The sequence below is a fragment of the Narcine bancroftii genome, chromosome 6, assembly GCF_036971445.1.
Source record: "Narcine bancroftii isolate sNarBan1 chromosome 6, sNarBan1.hap1, whole genome shotgun sequence".
Classification (NCBI taxonomy): domain Eukaryota; kingdom Metazoa; phylum Chordata; class Chondrichthyes; order Torpediniformes; family Narcinidae; genus Narcine; species Narcine bancroftii.
The window spans coordinates 228,375,228-228,399,973 of record NC_091474.1 but is presented as its reverse complement, the minus strand read 5'-3'; the positions used below and the strand labels follow the sequence as shown (position 1 = coordinate 228,399,973).

Below are 24,746 nucleotides of genomic sequence, written 5' to 3'. Positions count from 1 at the left end.
CGCTGCAATAGTATGGCGCTCACTGTGGTTGACGTTTCAAGCCAGAGCCCTTCGTTGAGACTGGGAGTGCAGAGAAGAGAAACCGGTGCAAGGAGGTCAGGTGGGAGGAACATGATAGGAGCCCCATGTAGGATTGGTGGACCCGAGAGAGGTGAAGCCTGATGAACAGAAGCAGAAGATTGACAGGTATCAGACAGAGAGGCAAGGGAAAGAAGTGGTCAGGTGGAGGAAGATGTGTCAGATAGAGTGGTGCAGACGATTAGATGCCAAAGGCTGCCCAGGCTGGAATTTGATAAGGAGAAGGTGACAATGGTAGTGCAAAGAGAGAGCAGGTGAACCTGAAATCAGTGGGGGAGAGAGCAGAAGAATCTAATGGGGAAATGGGGTGAAAGGGGATGGAACCAACTCCCACTGAAGACAAGCACCCAGTTGCCCAAGGACAGTTTCTACCCCATTGCCGTCAGATTTATAAATGGACAATGAATCACAGACACTATCCAATTTCTCTTATTTTTGCACCATTTATTTTTAAATGCAATTTTGTCACAATATTTGCACTGTGTTGCGACTGCAAAATATACAAATTTCGTGGCATGTTCATGACAATAAATTCTGATTCTGTTGCTTGACCTGCTGAGCTCCTCCGATAGATTGTGTTCAGCTTCAGATTCTTGCATCTGCAGACTCCTGGGTGTCTTCAAGACAATATTTTCTTGCCAATCACTTCTAAATGCCTATGCAAATAATATGATTCAGAATGTGTTACTTTTAATGTCTCCAAGGCCATTTTCCTGTTCATCTGAACACGCTGTGCTTTCAGTACACGTGGAGCTGACAAGTGTGGTGGGGATTAGGAGGGTAAATAGAAGTTGGCAGGGTCTAGTTTCAGGCATGCTGTGTTGTCAAATCTGACATGTTACTTCACTCAGCTCAACGAGCACATGCTCACCTTTTGTCTTCCAGCTGGAGCTGCTCCCCAGAGCAAGGCTGAGGAAGTGGATGAGAACTTCCATTTCTGGATCCATCCTGCATCTTCACATGGTGTCCGTGCCGGTTGGAAACTGGAGCAGTGCAGCAGGGCAGGAGAGGCTGTGGGCTGGCTCAGTGACCACGGCCCAGCTCCACCCGCACTCCCATGCCAAATGAGGAAGGAGAATGCTGCGGCAGCATTGGAGAAGGTGAGACCAGCCACCCAACAGGCCAGTGCTGGCAGTCACCAATATCACTCTGAACTCATCACACCGCTCCAGACCTTGGTTAGTCCTGGTCAGCAACATGATCTCTCCTGCATGGAGGCTTGGAGGGAGTCAAGGGAAGCCCATGAATCTGATTTCAATGATTTCGCAGTGACAAATGACTTGGAGTATTCTTCTGGAATTAAGAAAGACTCATCCTCCCATGGCACCAGTATGTCAGTCAAACAGGCTTCTTCCAGGAGGAGAGGGACATCCAGCAAATTTGAGAACAGAGATCAGGTGAGAACAGGCTCTCTCCCAGCCTCAAGCGACAGGAATTTCTTGATGAACCGTAGCCCTCCATGTGATGTTGGGAAGGGTTCACTTGGTGCAGTTGAAAGTTTAACCAAGAACTCTGGGAGTATTTCACCAACAAACCTACCTGACTGTGGACAGCAATCAGAACTACCCAGTCAGGACTCTGGGTATGAATCCCAAGATGACTTTGGAATTAGTCAGCTGGATCCTCCAGGACCACTCCTTTCCAGACTGAATGACCTGGAGCCTCCTCGGTCTTTGTGGTCCAGGGAATTTCATGTTGGAGAGTCCCAGATCCATCTCATGTTTCTGAACCCTAATGTATCGGACAATTTCCCTCCACACTCTCCCAATGTCCCTCAGTACCGATATCAGCTGTCACTACAACAACGTAAGTATTTTGTCGCATTTGCAGTGTAGCTACAGATGAAGTCACAAATGTTTATTGATTGCATAGAATATCCTGCAGGGACTCACCCAACCAGTTCCTCCCAACTCTCTAAATTGAACCTTGTAACATGGTGTTCCATTTCTTACTACCTGGTTTATGAATCATGAAATGACATGACACAGAAAAATATTCCTTAATCTGCTGATTTCCATTTATGCAAACCTACATCGGTCTCATTTCATCCTTAGTTTCTATCAAACCCACCTCCCTCCAAACCAAATGTTTCTGCTGAATGACACACTAGGGGAATTTTGTTCTAGAACTGCCCAGTCAACCTACTTATTTGGGATGTAGGAGAAAGCTAGTGTGCTAGAGGAACCCTACTCCTTCACAGACGACGTACCAAGCTGTTAGGACTGAACCCAGGTGAATGGGGCTGTAAGACATTCCCCTCACAACTCCAGATTTCCAGCATCTTCAATTTATTATGATATCCACCATCTTGCCTCGACTGCTTTTCTTTGCTTTAAGCTGCAGGCCCACCAGGTGGTTTTCATCTACAGGTGGTTTTCATCAATAGCTGGTCTTTATCTTCAGGCATTTTTCATTAAGAGGTAATCTTCACTTACAGGTAGTTTTCATCTGTAGGTTATCTTCATCTACACGCTGTATTCATCTACAGCCAGTCTTCATTGACAGGTGGTCTTCATCTACAGCCAGTCTTCATCTACATGCTGTATTCATCTACAGCCAGTCTTCATTGACAGGCGGTCTTCATCTACAGCCAGTCTTCATCTACACACTGTATTCATCTACAGCCAGTCTTCATTGACAGGTGGTGTTCATCTACAGGCAGTTACACGTGTTTTTGATACTAAACCCCAGACACATAACCTTCCCAATCATCTGTCCAACTGTCCAAGGGTTATATAATCAGGACACATTTGTCCCATTGCTTTTTTTTTAATGTGTCCTTTAATTTAGTCATCTATGTGACCACAAAGTCCAATATCACTTAACATTGGACATTTGCTCCTTCAGCTGTGTGGTTCACAGTTCTCACAGTAAACTGGAGATAATCTAAAGCTGTCTTCATTCATGGAATATAGAACAGTGCATTGTGGAACAGGCCCTTCAGCCCATGGTGATATGCTGACTTACTGTATATAAACACACTCCACATCAAGCTAACCCTCCTCTACCTTCCAGATCACCACCTATCATTTGTCTTACATCAAAGTGCCTATTAAATGTCCCTATTATATGAGCCTCCACTACCTCCTCCAGCAATCCATGCCAGGTACCCTCAGCTCTCTATGTAAAAACCTACTTCAGACATGTAACAGACTTGTGTTAACCATTAATTTAATGTTAAACTATCTTTCTCATATATAAAATGTCTTAGTAAAGTAAATATCTGTATTCTTAGTAAGTCAGCTGTGGATTGGTACAGGATCACACACAGGTCAATACACATTTATGGAGACCATTGTTTTCTGAGAAGAGCTGATTCTTGGAGTTGATGTGTCTTGGACAGAGAGCTAATGAATTTCAAGTGGGTCTTAATTGCTCAAAAACTGCTGAGAAACACATCCGTTTTTAATCAAAGCCTCTTGAGCAGGGATGAGGTCAGAGGTTGTTATGGATATGGAATGGTTTTGAAAAAGGAACAGAATTTTGGTAGAAAAGAAACTGATGGTCCAGCAAATTTGCTTTTTCTACATTGACCTCACATTCATCTCCCTAGTGAACATTGAAACAGTATTCCTTAAAAACCTCCATACTTCCTTTGCCTCCAGACACCTGTTCCCCCATTTATCCCTGAGCAGTCCTGTCCTCATGCTTTGTAGAAGTTTAACTGCTGGCCACATAGATGCATTTCATTTAACCTTTTTGTTCCCTTATCCTTCTCTATTAATTTCACACAAATTCCTATTCTACCTGTTCACCTTTCTCCCACACACTACCTTACATGTTTATATAGGACCAGATATGCCTTTAAGCCTCAAAGCTGTGACTTGTCATTGTAATATATACTTTCACACTCTTATCTGCAGGAAACATCTATGGCATGCAATTAAACAATGACGTGTTGTTGACCTTTTATTGATGAGCTTGCAGGATTTTAGCATTGTAGCAGATGGTGGCTTTTCCCTTCCTTAGTGTTCATACAGTTGAGCTGTGGTGGAGATATCAAACCAAGGAAGCGTTCTTGCCTGTTCCTGTGGTTCCACTGCAGCTTAAAGTTCTTGGGAAAATATTCATTAAAAAAAACAGGGTGGTTTTCAGCTTTAAGGCTGCCATTTCCTCTCAAGCGGCACGCTGAACACCACTCACGATTCAACTCAAGGCCGACTATTCAACAGAAGTGAGCAATCAAATAGCCGATTACAGATGTGATTATCTAGTGTGCACACTACTGGGCTTCACACATAGCAAGAAAATGGACACTCTGGAAAGAGATTGACTTAGCCTGCTCCCGGATGCAAGGAATTAAGTGACACACTGATGCGGCTAATTGAGCCAACACTCTGCACCTCCAGTGATGTAAATTCAATCCTGATCTTCACTGCTGTCTGTGTAGAGTTTGCATATTTTTTGCTTTGACATCGGTTTCATCTGGGTGTTCTGTTTTTCTCCTGCATTCCAAACACGTGGGTTAATTGGCCAATGTAAATTGCCTCTAGTATGTAAGTGAGTGTTAGCGTCCTTGGGGAATTGCCAGGAACATGGGGAGAATAAAAGACAGAAAGAATAAAATGGGATAAGTGAAAATGGATGTTTAATAAGTCAAGTATGGATGGGCAGGGCCTACTTCTATCCTCTGTGATCCCATGAATTTATCAAATGCAAATGTAATGAATATTGTTATCAGTATAACCGATTTACAAGGCAAATTAAGGGAACAGGATGAACAGAAATGGATTGTCACAGAGCCAGTAACAAAGAGATGTGTCCCTATCTCTATCTGCAGTAACTCCTGAACTCAACCTCAGAATCAGAATTTATTGTCATGAGCAAGTCATGAAATTCGGTGTTTGCTGCAGCAGCTTCGTGCAAAGATTAGTCGTATAACCATCTTACAACATTACTATTTAAAAAAAAGTGCATGAACAGTAAGGCAGTGTCTTTAGTTCATTGATTGTTCAGGAATCTGATGGCAGCAGGGAAGAAGCTGTCCTTGTGCCGTTGAGTTTTCATCTTTAGGCTCCTGGACCTTTTTCCTGATGATAGCAGAGTAAAGAGGGCTTGCCCTGGGTGGTGGGGTCTTTGAGGGTAGAGGCTGCTTTTTTAAGATATCACCTCATGTTGATGTCCTCAATGGAATGGTGCCTGTGTTGTTGCAGGCCGAGTTAACAGTCCTCTGGAGTTTATTCTTTATTCTTGTCCTGAGAGTTGGCGCCTCCATACCAGGCAGTGATGCAACCAGCCAGAATGCTCTCCACCTTTAGAAGTTTATGAGAGTCTTCAGTGACATGCCGAATCTCCTCACAAAGTATAGCCGCTGGTGAACCTTCTTTTTGATTGCATCAACATAGAGGCTCCAGGACAGATCCTCAGAGATGTTGACTCCCAGGAATTTGAAGCTCTTGACCCTCTCCACTACTGAGCCCTCAATGAGGACTGGGTTGTGTTCCCCTGACTTCCTTTGGTCCACAATGATCTCCTTAGTTTTACTGACATTGAGCGCAAGGTTGTTGTCGTTACACCATTCAGCGAGCTGATCTATCTCTTGGTTTTTTTAAATTAAGGATCTTCAATCAACATGAAGTTACAAAACAAATAAAATCAAAGAAACATCACTGATATATACAATAAAATAGCAAAACCGAACTCCGTTAATATACAAAGAACACATTATCACAATCATCTAATTCTGCACATAGGTCAGACCAGCAAAATGGTTCAATTTCCGTACCCAAATCTGATTCCTATCTCTTTCTTGACTTATCTACTTCTGTCTGAAGTAAGAAATGCATTTTTCAGATCATTTTTTTTGTGATCGCCTTTCAAACCAGCGTCTCTATTTCAGTACATTGTGGTAAGGTCAGTGGTGGACCTAATTTATCTGTTAAATAAGATTTTAACTGAAGATAGCAGAAAAAGGGTGTATTTAAAACTCTATATGTATTCCTTGTTTGTTCAAATGTCATCAATTGTCCCTGCTCAAAACAATTTTCGATGTAATTGATCCCACTTTGAGACCAAGTTTGTAGAATTGTATTATCGATTGTTAATGGAATTAATTTATTTTGAGCTAGGGGTGTTTTGGGTGAGAGTCTCCCCTCACCCCCCCCCCCCCCCCTGCCCAACACCAATTTGACCATTGAGTTTATTCCAAATTGTAATACAGGTACATGATCCTTTATCTGAACATCTAAGATCCGGAAAGCTTCAAAATCCGGCAAGTGGAGACCGCGGTTGGGGGAGGCGGCCAAGGGACCGCAGTTGGGGGAGGCAGCCGAGGGACCGGCATTTGGGGGAGTCGGTCGAGGGACCGTGGTTCAGGGAGTCAGCCGGGCGACTGGAAGGGGTAAATATATAAGGGGTTTTCTTAGGACCAGATAGTAATTTGGAATTCCAATTTTATATATATATATATATATATATATATATATATAAAATGTCCTTTAGTTTATTGGAGATCCCGCCTGTGTTTGATTTAATTGCATTTATTGTTCTTGAAGCTTGCTCTGATTTCAACTGCCAGGAAGAGGACCTTGTGGGCTTTTTCCTCTAGCTCATAGTACCCTTGCTTAGATCTTTAAAATAATTTTTTTCCATCTGATCTATCTCTCTCTTATACGCTTCCTCATTGCCATTGGTGATTCTGCCGACAACGGTCCTGTGTTGGAATTTCAATGTAAGATTCCAACTACTTAACAGGCCATTCCTGGAGCAAAGTCAATTCCTAAAGGTAGTAGGAATTGGATTTATTTTTTTCTTCAGCAATCCCTTGGGATGAAGAATTACTTGCTTCCACTGGCCACATTCAATGGGAAAGAGATCTCGTTTGGTCTTCCTTGAAGGAAGAAACAGCGTCAGTGACAATGCTTGTCATTATCAACTATTTCTAAATAATAGCAGAAAGTAACCGAAACACAAGCCAGGCAGCATCTATGGAGAGTCAAATCAAGTTAATATTTCAGATCAGTGGAAGGATGAAGGGCGATGGACCCAAAACATTAACATAGCACAGTACAGGCCCTTTGGCCCACAATATTGTGCTGACCTTTAGACCCTGCCTTCCACATAATCCTCCACTTTAAATTCCTCCATTTGCTTGTCTGGTCATCTCTTGAAATTCACCAATGTACCCGCCTCCCCCCCATTGACCCAGGTAGTTCATTTCACGCACCAACCACTCTCTAGGTAAAAAAAACCTTCCACTAATATCTCCCTTTAAATTTCCACCCATTACCTTAAAGCCATGCCCTCTTGTATTGAGCAGTGGTGCCCTGGGAAGGAGGCACTGGCCGTCCACTCTATCTATTCCTCTTAATATCTTGTATTCCTCTATCATGTCTTCTCTCATCCTCCTCTCCAATGAGTAAAGCCTTAATCTCTGCTCTTAATGCATACTCCCTAAACCAGGTATAATCCTGGTAAATTTCTTCTGCACCCTTTCCAATGCTTCCATGTCTTTCCTATAATGAGGTGACCAGAACTGGACACAGTACTCCAAGTGTGGTGTAACCAGAGTTTTGTAGGTCCCAGAACCAATCCTTGAGGGACTCCACTAGTCTAGAAATATTACTTCGTTTTCTCTGGATATTTCCCACACTTTCTGATTTTATTTCATATTTCTAGAGTCCACAGATAATTTTTTGCTTTGCACCTAACAGTTACAGAGTTATAGAGTCACAAAGCCACACAGCTCAGAACAGGCCCTTCGGTCCAACTCATCCATGCCCAGCAAATTGGCATTCCAGGCTTGTTCAATTTGCCTGCACTGGATTCTAATTCTTCTAAATCCTTCCTATCAATATATTTGTCCAAAAGTTTTATGAATGTTGAAGTTGTATCTGCTTCTATACTTCCACTGGCAGCTCATTCCAGACATGGATAATCTTGAGTGAAAAAAATTGTCTTTCTGGTCCTTCTTATATCTCACCTTAAACCAATGCTCCCTATATTTACAATCATCTACCCTGGGAAATAGACTGTTATTGTTCACCTTATCCATGCCCCTCATGAGATCACCCCTTAACCTTCTATGTCTATCTTAGAACCTGCCTATCCTGGCTCTCCCTACAACTTGAATCTGTGCCATGGGAACATGTATCAACTCCTTACAGACAGCACGGGATTCGAACCAAGGTCCCGATCACTGGTGCTGTAAAGGCATTGCACTAACCACTATGCTTGTAAAGCAGTGGTTCTCAATCTTTTTCTTTCCACTCACATACCACCTTAAGTAATCCCTATGCCATTGGTGCTCTGTGATTAGTAAGGGTATGTGAGTGGGAAGGGATGGTTGAGAATCACTGCTTGAGACCCAATTGTTACTGAAATATTTTGCTTGAGAAAAATTGTCATTGGCCCATTTTCTTTGGAGTTATGAAACCGTGCACATAACGAGTCAATGAGGTACAATTAAAACAGTGGTTTTCAAACTTTTTCTTCCCACCTACATCCCACCTTAAGCAATCTCTTACTAACCATAGAGCACCGATGGCATAGGGATTACTTAAAGTGGTATGTGAGTGGAAAGAAAAAGGTTAGGAACCACTGTTGTAAAGGAACCATAATCTCAGTTCTAATTTGCTAGATATGCATTTGTTAGGCGGGGTGGGGGGGGGGGGGGGGGGGGCGGGTGGGAGCAGTGAATTTAAAGATGTGTGGGGTAAGTTTCTTTACACAGAGAGTTTTGGGTGCTTGCAATGGTCTGCCATGAGTGATTGTCAAAGCAGATGCAATAATAGCATTTAAGAGGCTTCTAGATAGATATGAAAGGAATAGAGGTCCTCTGTGGTTAGTAAGGGATTACTTATGGTGGTATGTGAGTGGAAAAAAAAAGGTTGAGAACTACTAGAATAGAGCGATATGTTTTATTGCTAGCAGAAGACTTTAAATTATGCATGACATTTGGCACCAACATGTGGACTGAGATCCTGTTCTTGTGGTGTATTATTCCACATTTTAGCCTGGATAAAGTTAGGGTAAAATTTCCATGAGGAGAGACCCACAAGGGCAATAATAAAAACGGAATCACTTCCCAGTGCAAAGGTAGGACTGGATCATCCTGTCAATCCCAATTATATTGTTGATACTTTTGTTTTGATATATTTATTGTTTATTGTTGACTTCAGGAAGGGACAGCTAGAGGTATACAATCCAGTGATCATTGGGGGATCAGAGGTGGAGAGGGGGAGCACATTTAAGTTCTTGGGAGTCACTGTCTCAGAGGATCTTTCCTGGACCCAACACACTAATGGCATCATGAAGAAAGCAGGTCAGTGCCTCTACTTCCTCAGGAGTTTGCGGAGGTTTGGTAAGATTCCAGAAACCCTGGCAAGTTTCTACAGTGGTGGAATGTGTGCTGATCGGCTACATCACAGTCTGGTAAAGGGACATCAATGCCCCCGAATGAAAAGCCCTGCAAAAAGTAGTGGACACAGCACAGGACATCATAGGCAAAACCCTCCCTACCATTGAGAACATCTACAGGGAACACTGCAGCACCAATCGTCAAGGATCCCCACCACCCAGCACATGCTCTGTTCTCACTGCTGCCATCAGGAAAGAGGTGTAGGTGCCACAAGACTCACACCATCAGGTTCAGGAACAGCTGCTACCCCTCCACCATCAGACTCTTCAACAACAAACTCATTTAAGGACTCTTTTGTACTTTATTGATTTTTCTCTCTGTATTGCACAGTCAGTTTGTTTACATTTCTTTGTTGACATGTGGACATTGAGTCCGTTTTTTTTTGCACTGCCAATAAGTGATGATTCTGCCTTACCTGCAGGAAGAAAGAATCTCAGGTTTGTATGTGATGTCATGTAAATATTCTGACAATAAAACTGAAACTAAATCTATTTCCATGCATTTATGCTGCCAGATGCTGTGAGCTGTCATTGTCCAGCCTGCAGGTGTGAACAGTGCTATGACAGCACAAATCTACATGGTCTACTTCCTCCTCATCCTAACCAATCTGTAGATGCGAGAGATGTGTTGCCTGTACAACGATGGCGATATGGAATGGTTAACATCCCACCTCGATCTGTTCTGAAGGCTCCCTGGAATGGAGGAATTCAAAGTGACTTTGTCCAAGCCCCACCTCAACCACAAGAATTTCAGTGAGTTCCTGGTTTTAATTGCTTACCCTTTATGTCTTGACCCTGTCACTGTTTTCCATATGTCGACTATCTTTCGCTGATGCTTCTTGTATGTGGGATTCTTTCTCTGTTCCCTGCCACTCTGTGTACCTGCATTCTCCCAGTGCTAGTGTCAGTCAGAATCCTATTCACATGTGCCCAGCTTGTCCCTGCTGAATATTGTGGTGTCCTTCTTTAGACCTACTTGCTCATATTAGTCTTATACCCCACCAGTCTACTCCCATCATGTAATTATCTATGTTTCTTAAGGAAAGCCCACTACCACTTTGTCTGGCAGTTCATTCCATATTCCCACCACCCTCTGAATAAAGAACCATCCGCTCATGTTCCTTATACATCACAACCATCTCACCTTATTGCAGGGGTGGCCAAACTATGGCCCCCAAGCCAACTGCAGCCCATTGCCCATTTTAAATAAACTGGAATATAATCCATTAGAACACACTCTAACAATAAATTGCATTGTGTGTACATTGAAATTCTTATTTTCAACACTAGATTTCACTGCCATTTTGAACAACTACTAGACCAATGGTTCTCAACCTTTTCTTCCCCACTCACGTACTACCTTAAGCAATTCTTTACTAATGTTACAGGCCCTAAGGATCCCAAAATCCAGCAGCAATAGAAATTCACCAAGACAAATGGTTACTTAAACAAAAGTTGTTTTTAATTTTCTTTAAACATAAAAACAGGGTCAAACTTTAACTTATTACTATTAACTTAACATAACTTAACCCCCTTCTAATTCTAAGCACATGTGTATGTAATGCGTGCATATGTTTAGAAAAGTTATTTGATTCACAGTCCAAACGCACTTCTCACTGCTCCAAGTTCACTGTTATCAGGCAATTTTTATACTGTGCACAGTATTTAATATTTATGAATTTTCACCAGGCTCTGGTGCTTAAAGTTAAATGGTTACTGCTCAGGAAGGTTCTTGTTTGTTTCAGAGAGAGATTTGTTGCTCGTTGGACACACACAAACTGATTCCCTCCGATTAGCCACTTCAGTGTCAAAGAAACTTTTCCCATTAGGGTTTTCAAAATGATAACCTCTTCTTTCAGGTCACCACAGAGTTCCTTTTTTTCCTTATTTCAGGTGAAACACTCTAGCTAGCCATTTCCTTTTGTATGGACCACACTGAGTCCGTTCATCTGTTGCTTTCATTACAATGATCCACTACTCCACAGCGTGTCCAATTAACACCTACTTGTGAAGTCTCTATAGGCATTCTCAAAGTTTTTGTAAAGGCACTCGGAGCCTGGACTGTCTGGCTTGAGCAGAGCTCTTGTATTATAAATGAGATCTGTTATGTGAAGTGTTTGTATTTGTTCGTGACCTATACTACCCCCACAATCTATCTCCTTCAAAAACATATCTATACAAAATATAATATAATCCGTCACACTAACCACAAAGAATCTATGCCATCTGTGGTCAGTAAGGGATTATTTAAGGTGGTACGTGAGTGGAAACAAAAGGTTACGAACCACTGTACTAGACCAACCATTGCAATGTTACTCATCGATTAAGACATTTACCTCAGTTTAACAAAAATGTTTACCTTAGTTGATTAAACATGGCAGAACTGAAAAGACATAAAATAGCAAAGGAGTGCTGAAAAATTTGGACACGGTGGGAAAATGACTACTTTTTCACTGAAGTCAAGGGGAAGTGTGTTTCTTTGATTTGCGTGGAATCAGTTAACTTTATTAGCCTATCTTCAGTACCTATCTACAGACATACACATCACATCATAATGATGGACTCTTGGGTCATGAACTTTATTCATTGAGAGTTGTGGAGGAATGTTGGAGACTGCCTTGTCCCTTTCTTGAGCTTTTCTCCAGTTCTTATTTTGCACCAAGCTTTTTATTTTCCACTGCTTTTTGAATGTGAGTTTTAAAGTTTTACCGTATTTATTTAAATTAAATTTAAGAGCAGCAGAAACAGAAATGCCTACTGTAATATGTGAACACATTAGTAAACTGCTATAATGTCAACATTTAAACTGTTCAGTAGTGTCATATACTGTAGTTATTTTGATAGAAAATGAACTTTCGATGGCTCAGAGGTTTTCTGGTCTAAAAACAGTTTTTCTTGCCGTGTAACTGATTGAAAACTGCCGGGGTTAATATTTGTTTGACCCATGATTCCTTATAACCACAACCAAAGGTGTTTGGCCACCCCTGCCTTAGAGAAATGCCTTGTCATAGATTCTTCTACACTAGGAAACAGACTGTCACTATTCACCTTATCTATGCCCCTCATATATACTTCAATAAGATTCTCTCTCAAACTCCAACGCACAAAGGGAAACAGGCCTAATTTTTCCCATCACTCACAATAACTTTTTCTAATCCTGGCACCAACTTTGTAAACCTCCTCTGTACCCTTTCTAACCTTATTCATATCTTTCCTCTAGCTGGGCAACCAAAACTGCACAAAATAGTCCACATGTGGCCTCACCAACATCTTGGACAACTTCAAGATGCTGTCGCAAAACTTGTATTCAGTGCTCCAACCGATGAAGCCATGCATCCCAAACACTCTCTGAGCTACTTTGTCTATCTGTGCTGCCATTTTTAATATACATAGTAAAATCTTCAGTTTCACAATACATTAAACTTTTGCATACAAAAAAACAAAGAAAGAAAAGCCCCTCCCCCTTCCTACAAAATATAAATCCACACCGTCAGAGCTCACATTTATACTAGCCATAAAAAATCTATGTGAGGAAGTCACATCTGTTTATCTGTTATTATAATTATTATAAGTGGGCCCCTATATGGCCCAACTATAGCTGCCCTATCTTGGCAAATGTGCATACTTGTTTCGATTGGGTGTAATTTTCTCCATAGGTATATAACTATGCATCTCCGCAATCTCTCATCCTACGAGTAAGGGAGAGTCAGATTTCCAAGGAGTTGCAATGTATTTCTTAGCCACTGCTAAAGCTACTTTGACAAAAGAAATTAGGAATTTAGTTAATTTATTACTTATTTCATCACTGTCCACCTGAAAGGGGGTGGATTCATCCACAATGTGCACTGTGGCCTTGGTGATGTTGGACTTGATGTGGTTGAAGGCTACACAATCCTCCACCGCCAGAGGGAAGGACATAGATTTGATAAGGGGGAGGGCCTTGTCTGCATAATTGGGGACCCACTGAACATCATAGCAGCAAAACCAAAGGCACCTCTTCAGGGGCTTGAGGCTGTGTAGAAGGGGAAGGTCCAAGAGTGGTCACATGCAGTCTGGATTCGGGCTAATGACACCATTTTCCACAACACAGCCAAGGATGGCCAGGCGAGTTGTGCAGAACACGCACTTGGCCTTGTATACATCAGATTAAGGAGCATGGCTGTCTCGAGAAATCTCTGGAGATTGGCATCATGGTCCTGCAGGTTTTAGCTGCAGATGGGGACAACTCGTACTGATTCACCATACGGTGTATCTCCCACTGGAAGACTGAGAAGCTGTTCATGACGCCAAAGGGGACCTGCAGTAAGTGGTAGAGATGGCCATCCGCCTTGAAAGCTGTATACCTTAGCTTGAATAGGTGCAACTTTGCCATGACCAACTACATGACCCAAGTATGATACAGTAGCATTTGCAAATTGATTTTTTGTTAAGTTTGCTTTGGATAATCTTGCAAACAATTTGTCCAATTCCCTTTTTGTGACCATGTCATCAATATAAACATCTGTATGTGTTAACCCTTGGATTACAAAATTAATCATCATTTGGAATGTTACAGGGGCATTTTTCATGCCAAAAGGTAACACATTATACTCGTATAAACTGGATGGAGTTACAAAAGCCGAAATATTCTTTCCTCTCTCAGTTAGAGACACACACCAGTAACCCTTCAACAAATCCAATTTTATCAATACAGTCATCTATTCTTGGAACAGGATAAGTATTTGTTTTAGTTATTGAATTAATCTTCCTGTAATCTGTACAGAACCTAACAGTTCCATCTGGTTTCTGTACCAGAACACAGGGAGTACTCCAATCTGAGTCCGAAGTTTTAATAATATCATTTCTCAACATATATTCCACCTCCTGATCCATGATTTTACTCTTTTGAATGTTTATTCTATATGGGTGTTGTTTTATGGGACTTGCTTCTCCCACAACCACATCATGATAAATCACTGATGTCCTTTTTTGGCACATCAGGAAACAAATTTATATATTTCAAAATTAAGTCTTTCAACTGCATCTGCTCTCATGACTTAAGATGGCGTAACTTTTCCTCCAAATTTTCCAAAATTGCTGAGTTAGGCAGGCACACAGAAACCATGATTTCTTTAAGGTTACCCTCACAAGATTCTGTTTCAATAATCTTATGATCATTAATTTCCACAACCCTGTCAACAACTAATACCTCTGATACAGATTGTTCTCCACTACCTTTATCTTCATAATAAGGTTTCAACAAATTTATGTGACTATCCTGAGTTTTATTCCTTCAATCTGGAGTGTTTACAACATAGTTAATATCATTCAGTTTTGATCTAACTACGTAGGGTCCAGAAAATTTAGCTCTCAAAGGATTGTCATGTGTTGGGAACAGAATTAAAACTTTACTTTCTGTCTTAAAGTTTCTCACTTGAGCTTTCCTGTGAAATAAACACTTCATTTTACCCTGAGTCATTTCTAAATTCTCTTGAGTCAAAGTCCACACTTTTTGTAACCTATCTTTAAATTTAGAAATATAATCCAGCACTTCAACTGCACATCCTCATTAACCCACTGTTCTTTTATCAACATTAAAGGTCCTCTAACCTGATGTCCAAGCTATTTCAAAAGGGCTGAACCCTAATGACTCCTGAACAGCCTCCCTTGCTTCAAATAACAATAAGTGAATACCTTTGTCTCAATCTTGCCCATTTTCCAGACAATAAATTCTCATCATATTTTTAAGAGTAGAATGAAATCTTTCCAAAGCTCCCTGAGTTTCAGAATGATATGCAGATAAAGTGATCTGTTTTATTCCCAACTCATAAATCAACTGCTGAAATAACCCAGACATAAAGTTAAATCCTTGATCACTCTGTGGATCTCTTTCAGTAATCCAAAAATTGTGAAAAATCTTTCCAGAGCCTTTACCACTGTTATGGCTTTAATAATCCTTAATGGTATAGCTTCTGGAAATCTCGACGCTGCACACATAATTTTTAATAAGTACTGATTCCCAGTCTTAGTTTCAGGCAGGGGACCTACATATTCCACAATAACCCTAGTGAAAGATTCCCCAACAACAGGAATAGGTTGTAATGGAGCTACTGGAGGATCCTGGTTATGTTTCTCCACAACCTGACAAAAGTGACATGTCCAGCTCCAATTTAAACCTGTCCCACCTGAATAATTTCCTCTGTATACTCCACGGAGGACACAGCTTTGCATTCACAGGCCCTGCTGAGTGCTCACAGGGCCTGAAAATATTCGGTGTTTGACTCACAGGTTTGTTGTTTTTGAGTTACCAGAAGGGGTCTAGCATGGACAACGTTGATTTTACACAGGTATTGCCCTTTAAGGATGTCCATGGCCTCCTGGTACGTGATGATGTCCCTGATCATGGAGTACACCAGGGTGCCGACCCGGGTGTGCAGTACTTGTCAGTCAGTCTCTGATTGCACAATGAAAGACTTAGAGATTACTTACAAACCACAGGAAATTAATGAGGAATTTTTTATATTTTATAATGAACTTTATACATCTGAAAGTAGACAAAATACTGAGCAAGTTGATTTGTTTTCGGCCAATTTAAATTTACTATCATTGAATGGGAAGGATATTAATGATTTAGATAGTCCTTTTACGGAATTAGAATTAAAGGAAGTATTGCAATCAGTGGAGGGAGGAAAGTCTCCAGGAGAAGATGGGTTTACAGCAGAATTTTATAAAGAATTTAATGATATGTTGTTTCCGGTGTATATGGAAGTTTTAAAATAGGCAACTGAGATAGGTTAATTTCCAGAATCATTTTTGAGGGCATTGATTACTGTTATTCCAAAGAAAGATAGAGACCCATTAAAAGTGTCTTCTTACCGACCAATATCATTATTAAATGTGGATTGTAAGATTGTGGCAAAAGTACTAGCTAATAGATTGGCCAATTATTTGCCAAAATTAGTACATGTTGATCAAGCTGGATTTATAAAAGTTTGATATTCTGTTGATAACATTACTAAATTGATTTCTATAATTAATGCTGCTAGGCAACGAGTTAATCAACCAATGATAGTGGTGTTAGATGCGGAAAAGGCTTTTGATAGAGTTGTGTGGAAAGTTTTATTTAAGGTTTTAGAAAAATTTCAGTTTGGACCGCTTTTTACTACCTAGGTGAAAGCTTTATATACCAATCCTTCAGCATGAATAATGACGAATGGACAGATTTCATCAGCTTTTACATTATCTCAATCAACTAGACAAGGTTGTCCTCTTTCACGAGCATTGTTTGCTTTGGTAATAGAACTTCTTGCTCAGGCTATTAGGCAAAATTTGGATATTAAAGGTATTAAAATAGGTGAACAAGAATATAAAATTAACTTGTTTTCTGATGATGTGTTGATATATTTAACTCATCCCAAAGAATCTTTGAAAGTGTTGCAAAATTTATTAAATCAGGATATAAAATTAATTGGGAGAAGAGTGAAATATTATTTATATCAGATGAGGACTATACAGATTGTAGACAGATTACTAAATTTAAATGGTCTAATATTAAATATTTGGGAGTTATAGTTAATAGAGAATATTTATATATTTTGAATTATATATATCATTGTTAAATAAGATTAAAATTGATTTATTGAAATGGAAAGATTTGCCATTAACTTTAATTGGGAGAGTAAATTGTATAAAAATGAATATTTATCCTCATATACAATATCTTTTTCAATCTATTCCATGTATGATACCAAAGAAATTTTAAAAAGAATTAAATAAAGCAATTCAATTATTTTTGTGGAAAGGTAAATTGTCAAGGGTTTCTATGCACAAATTAACATGGCGATATGAACGGAGAGGACTTCAATTACCACATTTTCAAAATTATTATGAAGTGGCACAGTTAAAATTTATTAATAGGTTATTTGATGTTCAATAATAACCTGCATGGGCCAAAGATGAATTGGATCAAATTCTTGGAAAAGAAGTGAGTCAATTTATTTATAAATGGAATCCTTTATGGTTACAAAAATATAAAGCTATATATTAAGGCATATATTGGATATTTGGTACAAGTAAGATCAGCTTATAGGTTCTAAAGGAAAAAATTCAATTAAATCACCATTGTAACAGAATAAATTAATTCTGTTTTCTTTAAATAATCCTTATTTGAAAAATTGGGAATTGAAAGGAATAAGTACTATACAAGATTGTTTTGAGGCGGGTAAATTTTCTACATTCAATAGACTACAAGAGAAATTTGGTATTTCTGCAAATTCTTTTTTGGCTCATCATCAAGTTCGAGACTTTCTGCAAACACAATTTGGTAGGGATTTAATTTTACCAAGTTTGAGATTTTAATGGTTGATAAGGAAACAAAAGGATTTATATTGGATATGAATAGGTTGTTGCAAGAAAAGATGGACAAAGTTGGGGTATATAGGACAAAAGAGAAATGGGAGAAAGATTTAGATATTGAATTGTCTTGGGAGGAATGGTCAAATATGTGTATTGATAATGTTACAAAATTAATTAATGTGAGATATAGTATGGCTAATTATAATTTTATTCATCAATTATATTTCACTCCTGAGAAATTGAAGAAATACGGGTTTAGTGTAACAGATTTGTGTTTTAGATGTGGAGAAAAGACAGGTACCTTTATCCATTCTGTATGGACATGTAAGAAAGTTAAATCCTTTTGGGAAAAAGTTATAAAATTTTTGAGAGATTTATTCAAAACTGATTTGTAAATGGATCCAATGATGTGTTTATTGGATTATATGAATACTGTTATTCCAGGGTTGGCTGATAAGTCACAATTGGCATTTGTACGGTTAGGGCTAGCAGTTGCAAGAAAATGTATAGCTGTAACTGGGAAAAATGATGTAGAATTAAAAATACAAAGATGGGACAATGAATTGTAATTGTGTTTATATCTGGGAAAAATAACATAATTTGTGAAATAACTATCCTGTTTTTGTTAAAATGTGGAGTTTATATTTGGAATGTATGGTTATAGATTTTAAGTAAATTATATGTACAGAGTTGGCACATTGATTAATTAATTTTAAATGTTTGTGGGAGTGTGAGCAGTGGAAGAAACTCAGCCACCATGTTGAGGGTCTTTAACAACTGTTTTTATTCACATTCCGCACGTCCCTATAAGGGCAGCATGAGCTCAGTCACCTGGTGCATTGTGATATCATAATCGCTGCCCAGGGTGGGCGCTGGAAGGGATGCTGGAGTCAGAAACCTCTGACGACACCATTTCCCCATGGCTGCCCCGCCACGTGGCGATACAGGCAGGGGTGGTTCGCCATACGGATGTGCGCCGCCACATGTTTACATTTTTTGTAGGGCTCCAAGGGGTGGGGAGGAGAGTTGAGATAGTGTAGTTTAGTAGAGGGGGGTGGGGGATACTATATTTTATTGTTTTTTTTTTGTTTTTATTGTATTTGTATTTTTGTATTTTCGCATTTCTTCTCTTTTTGTAATGTTCTATAAAATTGTTAAATAAAATTTTCAAAAAATTACCGCTCAGCCGGAGTTCGAAGTTGGTAGATAACTCAGGAGATTGAGGGTCAATTTCCACCTTTTCTGGTTTGAGGATCTGCTCCATTGTAGAAAACATCAAGTGAATAAAATTGATGCACCATTTATCACTCAGGAGACTATTGTGGAAAAACCAATTGGCTTTAATTCTCTAGAGAACTGTTAGGTCTGCTTTGTCCATGAATGAGTGAGACAAACACCAGACTGAGTCGAAATCAGGGTTCTTTGTTCTTTATTACCGGATTGTAACACTTGCGACTAACCATGTTAGTCGGAGAATGCATTCTGCCGTTATCAGCAAAATGGTGATTTTTTATACCCTTGGATACGTGCTTAGAACATCATCATATCATTACTTGTCCAATGACTAAAACTGTTGCTATCCTTTCCCTGCTAGCTTCCTGCCTCTCAATCCATCAATGTCTCTCTTATCTTGTAAGTACAAGGATGCATTCACATCTTGTTACAGCCCTGCACAGGGTAACTCCTTACACATTCCCATCTCATGATGTTTTACCTAACAGGAGTACAAGGACACCTCCCCTTCTTGTTACAGCCCTGCACAGGGTAACTCCTTACACATTCCCATCTCATGATGTTTTACCTTACAGAACATAGCATATCCCTACTCTTTGGTTGTCCTGTGCTGAGTTGTAGGGGGCTGGGGAACAGTCACCTTTATACAGGAGCCTGTAGGGAGGCACCACAGGTACAGCCAGCCAATAGGTGTACCTGACCAGATAATTATACATTATAATAGTTGACCACAACCGAAAGTCCTCTGAAACTCTTCCTGGCCTCAGCAATAGTGTTTATAGACAGCAATGTTGGAAAAATCTTGGACAAATTTAACATCAATTAACATAATTACTCACCTTGTGGTCATTTACACTGCACCCCTTAAGTTCCTGTGCATGTTAGTCCTGGTGGTTTTACGTGGACCAACGTGGCCTGCATCATCAGCTGGATGTCGAATTCATGAGGTGAGTTTTGCAGTGCGATTTAGACTGCAGACTTCCCCCAAAAAGTAGTGGGGTCCAGCAGGATAAATCGCGATGCAGAAATTGACTAAATGCACTTTCCTTTTTAGACTGCCCATGCAATGGCAAATTTTGTTGATTGTGCCGTTACATGCCTGCAGTCTAAGACTATAAATGAGTTTAAAAAATTCTTTCGAGGCCCCAACAATTGACTTCCTGTCTTCAATAATGGGCACTGTTACACAGCTGCTGTCCGGTGGCAGTGTAAAAATGTCCAGACGGAATTTATTATGTAAATTCCATCCCGAAATTTTTCCACTGGGACCCCTACACATTTTTAGAGAGTGGCTGCTGTGTAAAATGACCGCAGCCACTCCATAAGAAACAAGTTTAATGAATACGATGTTCCCCTCCGACAAACTCTGCAACACAGGAAGGCTGGGTAAAAGTGCCCTAAAAGTGCTCCTGTGTAAACGACCACATCGGGACAGATCAGAGGTAAGTATGCTCAATTTTTTCCAGAATAATTCCTAGGCTTCTGTGTAAAAATGCCAAATGTTCTAGTCTGTTCCTGGATATTTATCCACATTGATACAATCTAAGACTGTTGACTCCTTTTTATTACTGAGACAGAAATCCCCAGGAAATCTGTAGTGTTGTGTCTTAAGTTCCAATCCTGTTTATCCAGTTCAACAGAAAACACATTCACAAAATATTCATTTGAGATCTTCCTCATCTGCTCTGGCTTGACATATACCTGATCCTGATCTGGAACCTACCTATTCCTTCCTTCATGACCTCTTTATTGTTATTAATAAAATGTTCAATGTGTGAGTAGGATGAATGTTTCAAACACGTAGGCAAAAGCCTCCTGGCACCTTGCGTTTGGAACAACCTCAGAGAGATAGCTGGTATTTTTTCATTGCCTGAAGACCCTGGAGGTTCAAACACTTTCCCCCTTTTCCTGAACTGAAAAGTAAACTGTACACAGCATAAACCTGATAACAGTTCTTTTGATTGTTTACATGATTATACTGTGTACAGCTTACTTTTTGCACTACCAATTAGTGGTAATTCTGCTGTGCCCACAGGAAAAAGGAATCTCAGGGTTGTATGTGGTGTTATGTATGACAATAAATCTGAAAGACGTTAGGGAGATGGCAGAGGTCGACAGTATCGAGTCCACGCTGCTGAAGATCCAGCTGCGCTGGATGGGTCACGTCTCCAGAATGGAGGACCATCGCCTTCCCAAGATCGTGTTATATGGCGAGCTCTCCACTGGCCACCGAGACAGAGGTGCACCAAAGAAGAGGTTCAAGGACTGCCTAAAGAAATCTCTTGGTGCCTGCCACATTGACCACCGCCAGTGGGCTGATATCGCCTCCAACTGTGCATCTTGGCGCCTCACAGTTCGGCGGGCAGCAACCTCCTTTGAAGAAGACCGTAGAGCCCACCTCACTGACAAAAGACAAAGGAGGAAAAACCCAACAACCAACCCCAACCCACCAATTTTCCCCTGCAACCGCTGCAACCGTGTCTGCCTGTCCCGCATTGGACTTGTCAGCCACAAACGAGCCTGCAGCTGACGTGGACTTTTTACCCCCTCCATAAATCTTCATCCGCGAAGCCAAGCCAAAGAAAGAAAGAAATCTGAAAGAACGGTTCTCCAATTGAGTTTGCCTTTCAGCTGACAATACCACAGAGAATTCTGTCATAAAATCAGAAAATGCTGGAAACACTCAGCAGGTCAGGCAACATCTATGGAAAGAGAAAGAGATAACGTTTCCCGTCCGAGACCCAAGAACAGATAAATAGAGGAAAAAAGGTTAGTTCTCCACCTGCAGCCCAACAATCAAGCAAAGATAACCAGCCTCATCGATTGGCTGGAGGATATAAAGTGCTGGATGGCTCAAAACTTCCTGCACCTAAATGAAGGCAAATCTGAAATCATCCTATTTGCCCCCCTCCCCTCCAAAACTTCACCCATATTATCTCCAATATGCTTGGTACTTATCCATTCTCATTAAACCACACGTCAAATCCCTTGGTGTGATATTCGATTCCATTTTCAAGTTTGACAAACAAGTTAATGCAGTAATAAAAGCTTGTTTTTCCCAGCACTGCACTATTGCCAAAATTAAACTCACTGAAAGACCTCAAGAAAGTTATCCACACCCTCATTTTCTTCTGTTTAGACTACTCTAACTCTCTCTCTATATGGGAATTAGTCAGTCGTCATGATCCCGTCTGCAACTGGTTCAGAATGCGGAAGCAAGGCTCGTCACAGGAGCCAAGATAAAGGGCCATATCGCCCCTATTCTTGCCTGTCTTTACTGGCTGCCAGTTCAGCTGATCCTAGTAAATCTCACCAGCGCCCCATAGAGCCTCATCAACACCTCTTTACTCTTGTTCACTATTCCTCTCGAAATGAAAGCCAACATGGCATCCGTTTTCTTCACTACCAATTTCACCTGGTCATGAACTTTTACATTTCCCTGCACGAGGACACCCAGGTCCCGTTGCACATCCAAGGTCTGAATTTTCACCCCACCCAAATAGTATTCTGCCTGTTTATTTCCACAGCCAAAATGTACAACTGTACATTTCTCTATGTTAAATCTCATCTGCCATATTTTTGCCCAGTCTCAAAATCTGTCTATATCCTTCTTCAACTTTACGGTTTCTACTACACTTCCCACTCCGCCACCTAACTTGGTGTTATCCATGTTGTATGTACAATTCATCCATGTTGTATGTACAATTCTAAACCTTGGGTACCCGTTTTATACTGCACTTTAAATAGCTGCTTAAGTTAAGATGTAATTTATGATTTGTACAGCACATTAGGGTTAGGGTTAGGGTTAGGGTTAGCATGAGTTGTTTTCGATGTGCCATATAAATAAACTAGACTAAACTGGGTTTTCTAGTTCTGTTGAAGAATCATGGACCTGAAACTTTGACTTTGGTGGTTCAGTATTAATGTGTTAACAGAGCGGATTAAGTCTGTAAACTAGCCCGCATGATCAGTAAGGAGTCCCATCCAAATCCTCACACACTGAGGGGAGGTTGAGAAATAAAAACTGCCATCAGGAATGGGAACACTATGAAACTGCTGCAGGCCTTTTGGAAAGGAATGCTATTTATTACTCCACTTCCCTTCAGGTCCCTTCAGGGTGTGAGGCACAGTAGGATTTGAATGGGACTCCTTACTGATCAGGCAGGCTAGTTAAAACACTTAATCCGCTCTGTTCACACACTCATACTGAACGGCCAAAGGAACTGCTCACATTAACCATCCAAAGCTCTCGTGTTCATGCAATAATATTTATTTGTATCGATGAAATACTTGTCCTGCATATGCATTGCTTGTCTGTATGTGTGTCATGTCTAGTTGTGTGTACGTGCGGTTTTCCACAGAGGGCCGGAGAATGCTGTTTCATCGGGTTGTACTTATACAGATGACAATAAACTTGACTATTGAGACTCCAGAACCCACTCACTCTCCATGGTAAAGAAAGCAAATGGCATGTTGGCCTTCATAATGAGGTTTGGAATACAGAATCAGGGAGGACATACGACATATAAAGTAGGATCTTGCTGAGACCACCATCGTTTTGGTCTCCTAATTTGAGTAAGGACATTCTTGCTATTGCAGGGATGGAGCAAAGATTCAACAGACTGAATTCTGGAATTGCAGGACTCACTAGAGTTATACTCATTGGAATGTATAAGAATGAGAGGGGGATCTCGTTGAGACATTAAAATTCTGACAAGACTGGACAGGTTAGATGCAGGAAGAATGTTCCTGAAGTCCAGAACAAGGATGACAGTATCAGGATGGGGGATAAACCATTTAGGACTGACATGAGGAGAAATGTCTTCACTCAGAGAGTTGTGAACTGGTGAAACTCCCACCACAGAAAGCTGATGAGCCAATTCATTACATATATTCATAAGGGGAGTTGGATGTGGCCCTATTGGCTAAAGGGATCCACAGGAATGGAGAGGAAGCAGAAATAGAGGTCTGAGGTCGCATGATCAGCCATCATTTTATTTAAATGTGGTGCAGGCTAGGACTAAATTACCTACTCCTGTACCGATTTTCATTGATCATCAAAATCAGAATTTATTGTCATGAACAAGTCACGAAGTACGATCTTTTGCGGCAGCCTCACAGTGCAAACATTCATATTATAAACCATCTTACAACAATTATATATTTTTTAAAATAGTGCATGAAAAGCAAGACAGTCTCCTTGGTTCATTGATTATTCAGGAATCTGATATCAGCAGGGAAGAAGCTGTCCTGGTGCCGTTGGGTGCTCGTCTTTAGGCTCCTGTACCTCCTTCCCAATGGTAGCAGAGTGAAGAGGCCATGGCCTGTGTGCTGGGGGTCTTTGAGGATAGAGGCTTTTTTAAGACACCTCCATGTTGAAGTCCTCAATGGAGTGAAGTCTGGTGCCTGTGATGTCGCAGACCAAGTTAACAATCCTCCGGAGTTTTATTTTGGTCTTGAGATTTAGCGCCTCCTTACCGGACAGTGATGCAACCAGCCAAAATGCTCTCCACTGTGTACATGTAGAAGTTTTTGAGAGTCTTCGGTGATGTACCGAATCTCCTCAAACACCTCACAAAGTCTAGCTGTGGCGAGAGGAATGGGTGAAAAAGGAAGATTGGTGGTGGGAAGGGTGTTGACTGGAATGTATTTCCATTGTGTTTGAGGTTCCACGCTGGATGGGAAAGATAATGATGCAAGCTGTTCCTGGTGGTTTCACAATGAAGCAGCAAGCAATTTGATCA

At 40.6% G+C, this 24,746-nt stretch overlaps 1 protein-coding gene across 1 annotated transcript in view; it reads left to right on the top strand.

Moving 5' to 3' along the window:
• The first annotated feature begins 979 nt into the window (after nt 1-979).
• Nucleotides 980-24,746, top strand: part of traf3ip2a (TRAF3 interacting protein 2a) — a 59,169-nt gene continuing 35,402 nt past the window's right edge. The window contains exons 1-2 of the mRNA XM_069887632.1: nt 980-1,884; nt 9,951-10,188. Of these exons, the coding sequence (XP_069743733.1) occupies nt 1,143-1,884; nt 9,951-10,188 (980 nt within the window). The 5' untranslated portion in view covers nt 980-1,142. The remainder of the gene's footprint in view (nt 1,885-9,950; nt 10,189-24,746) is intronic.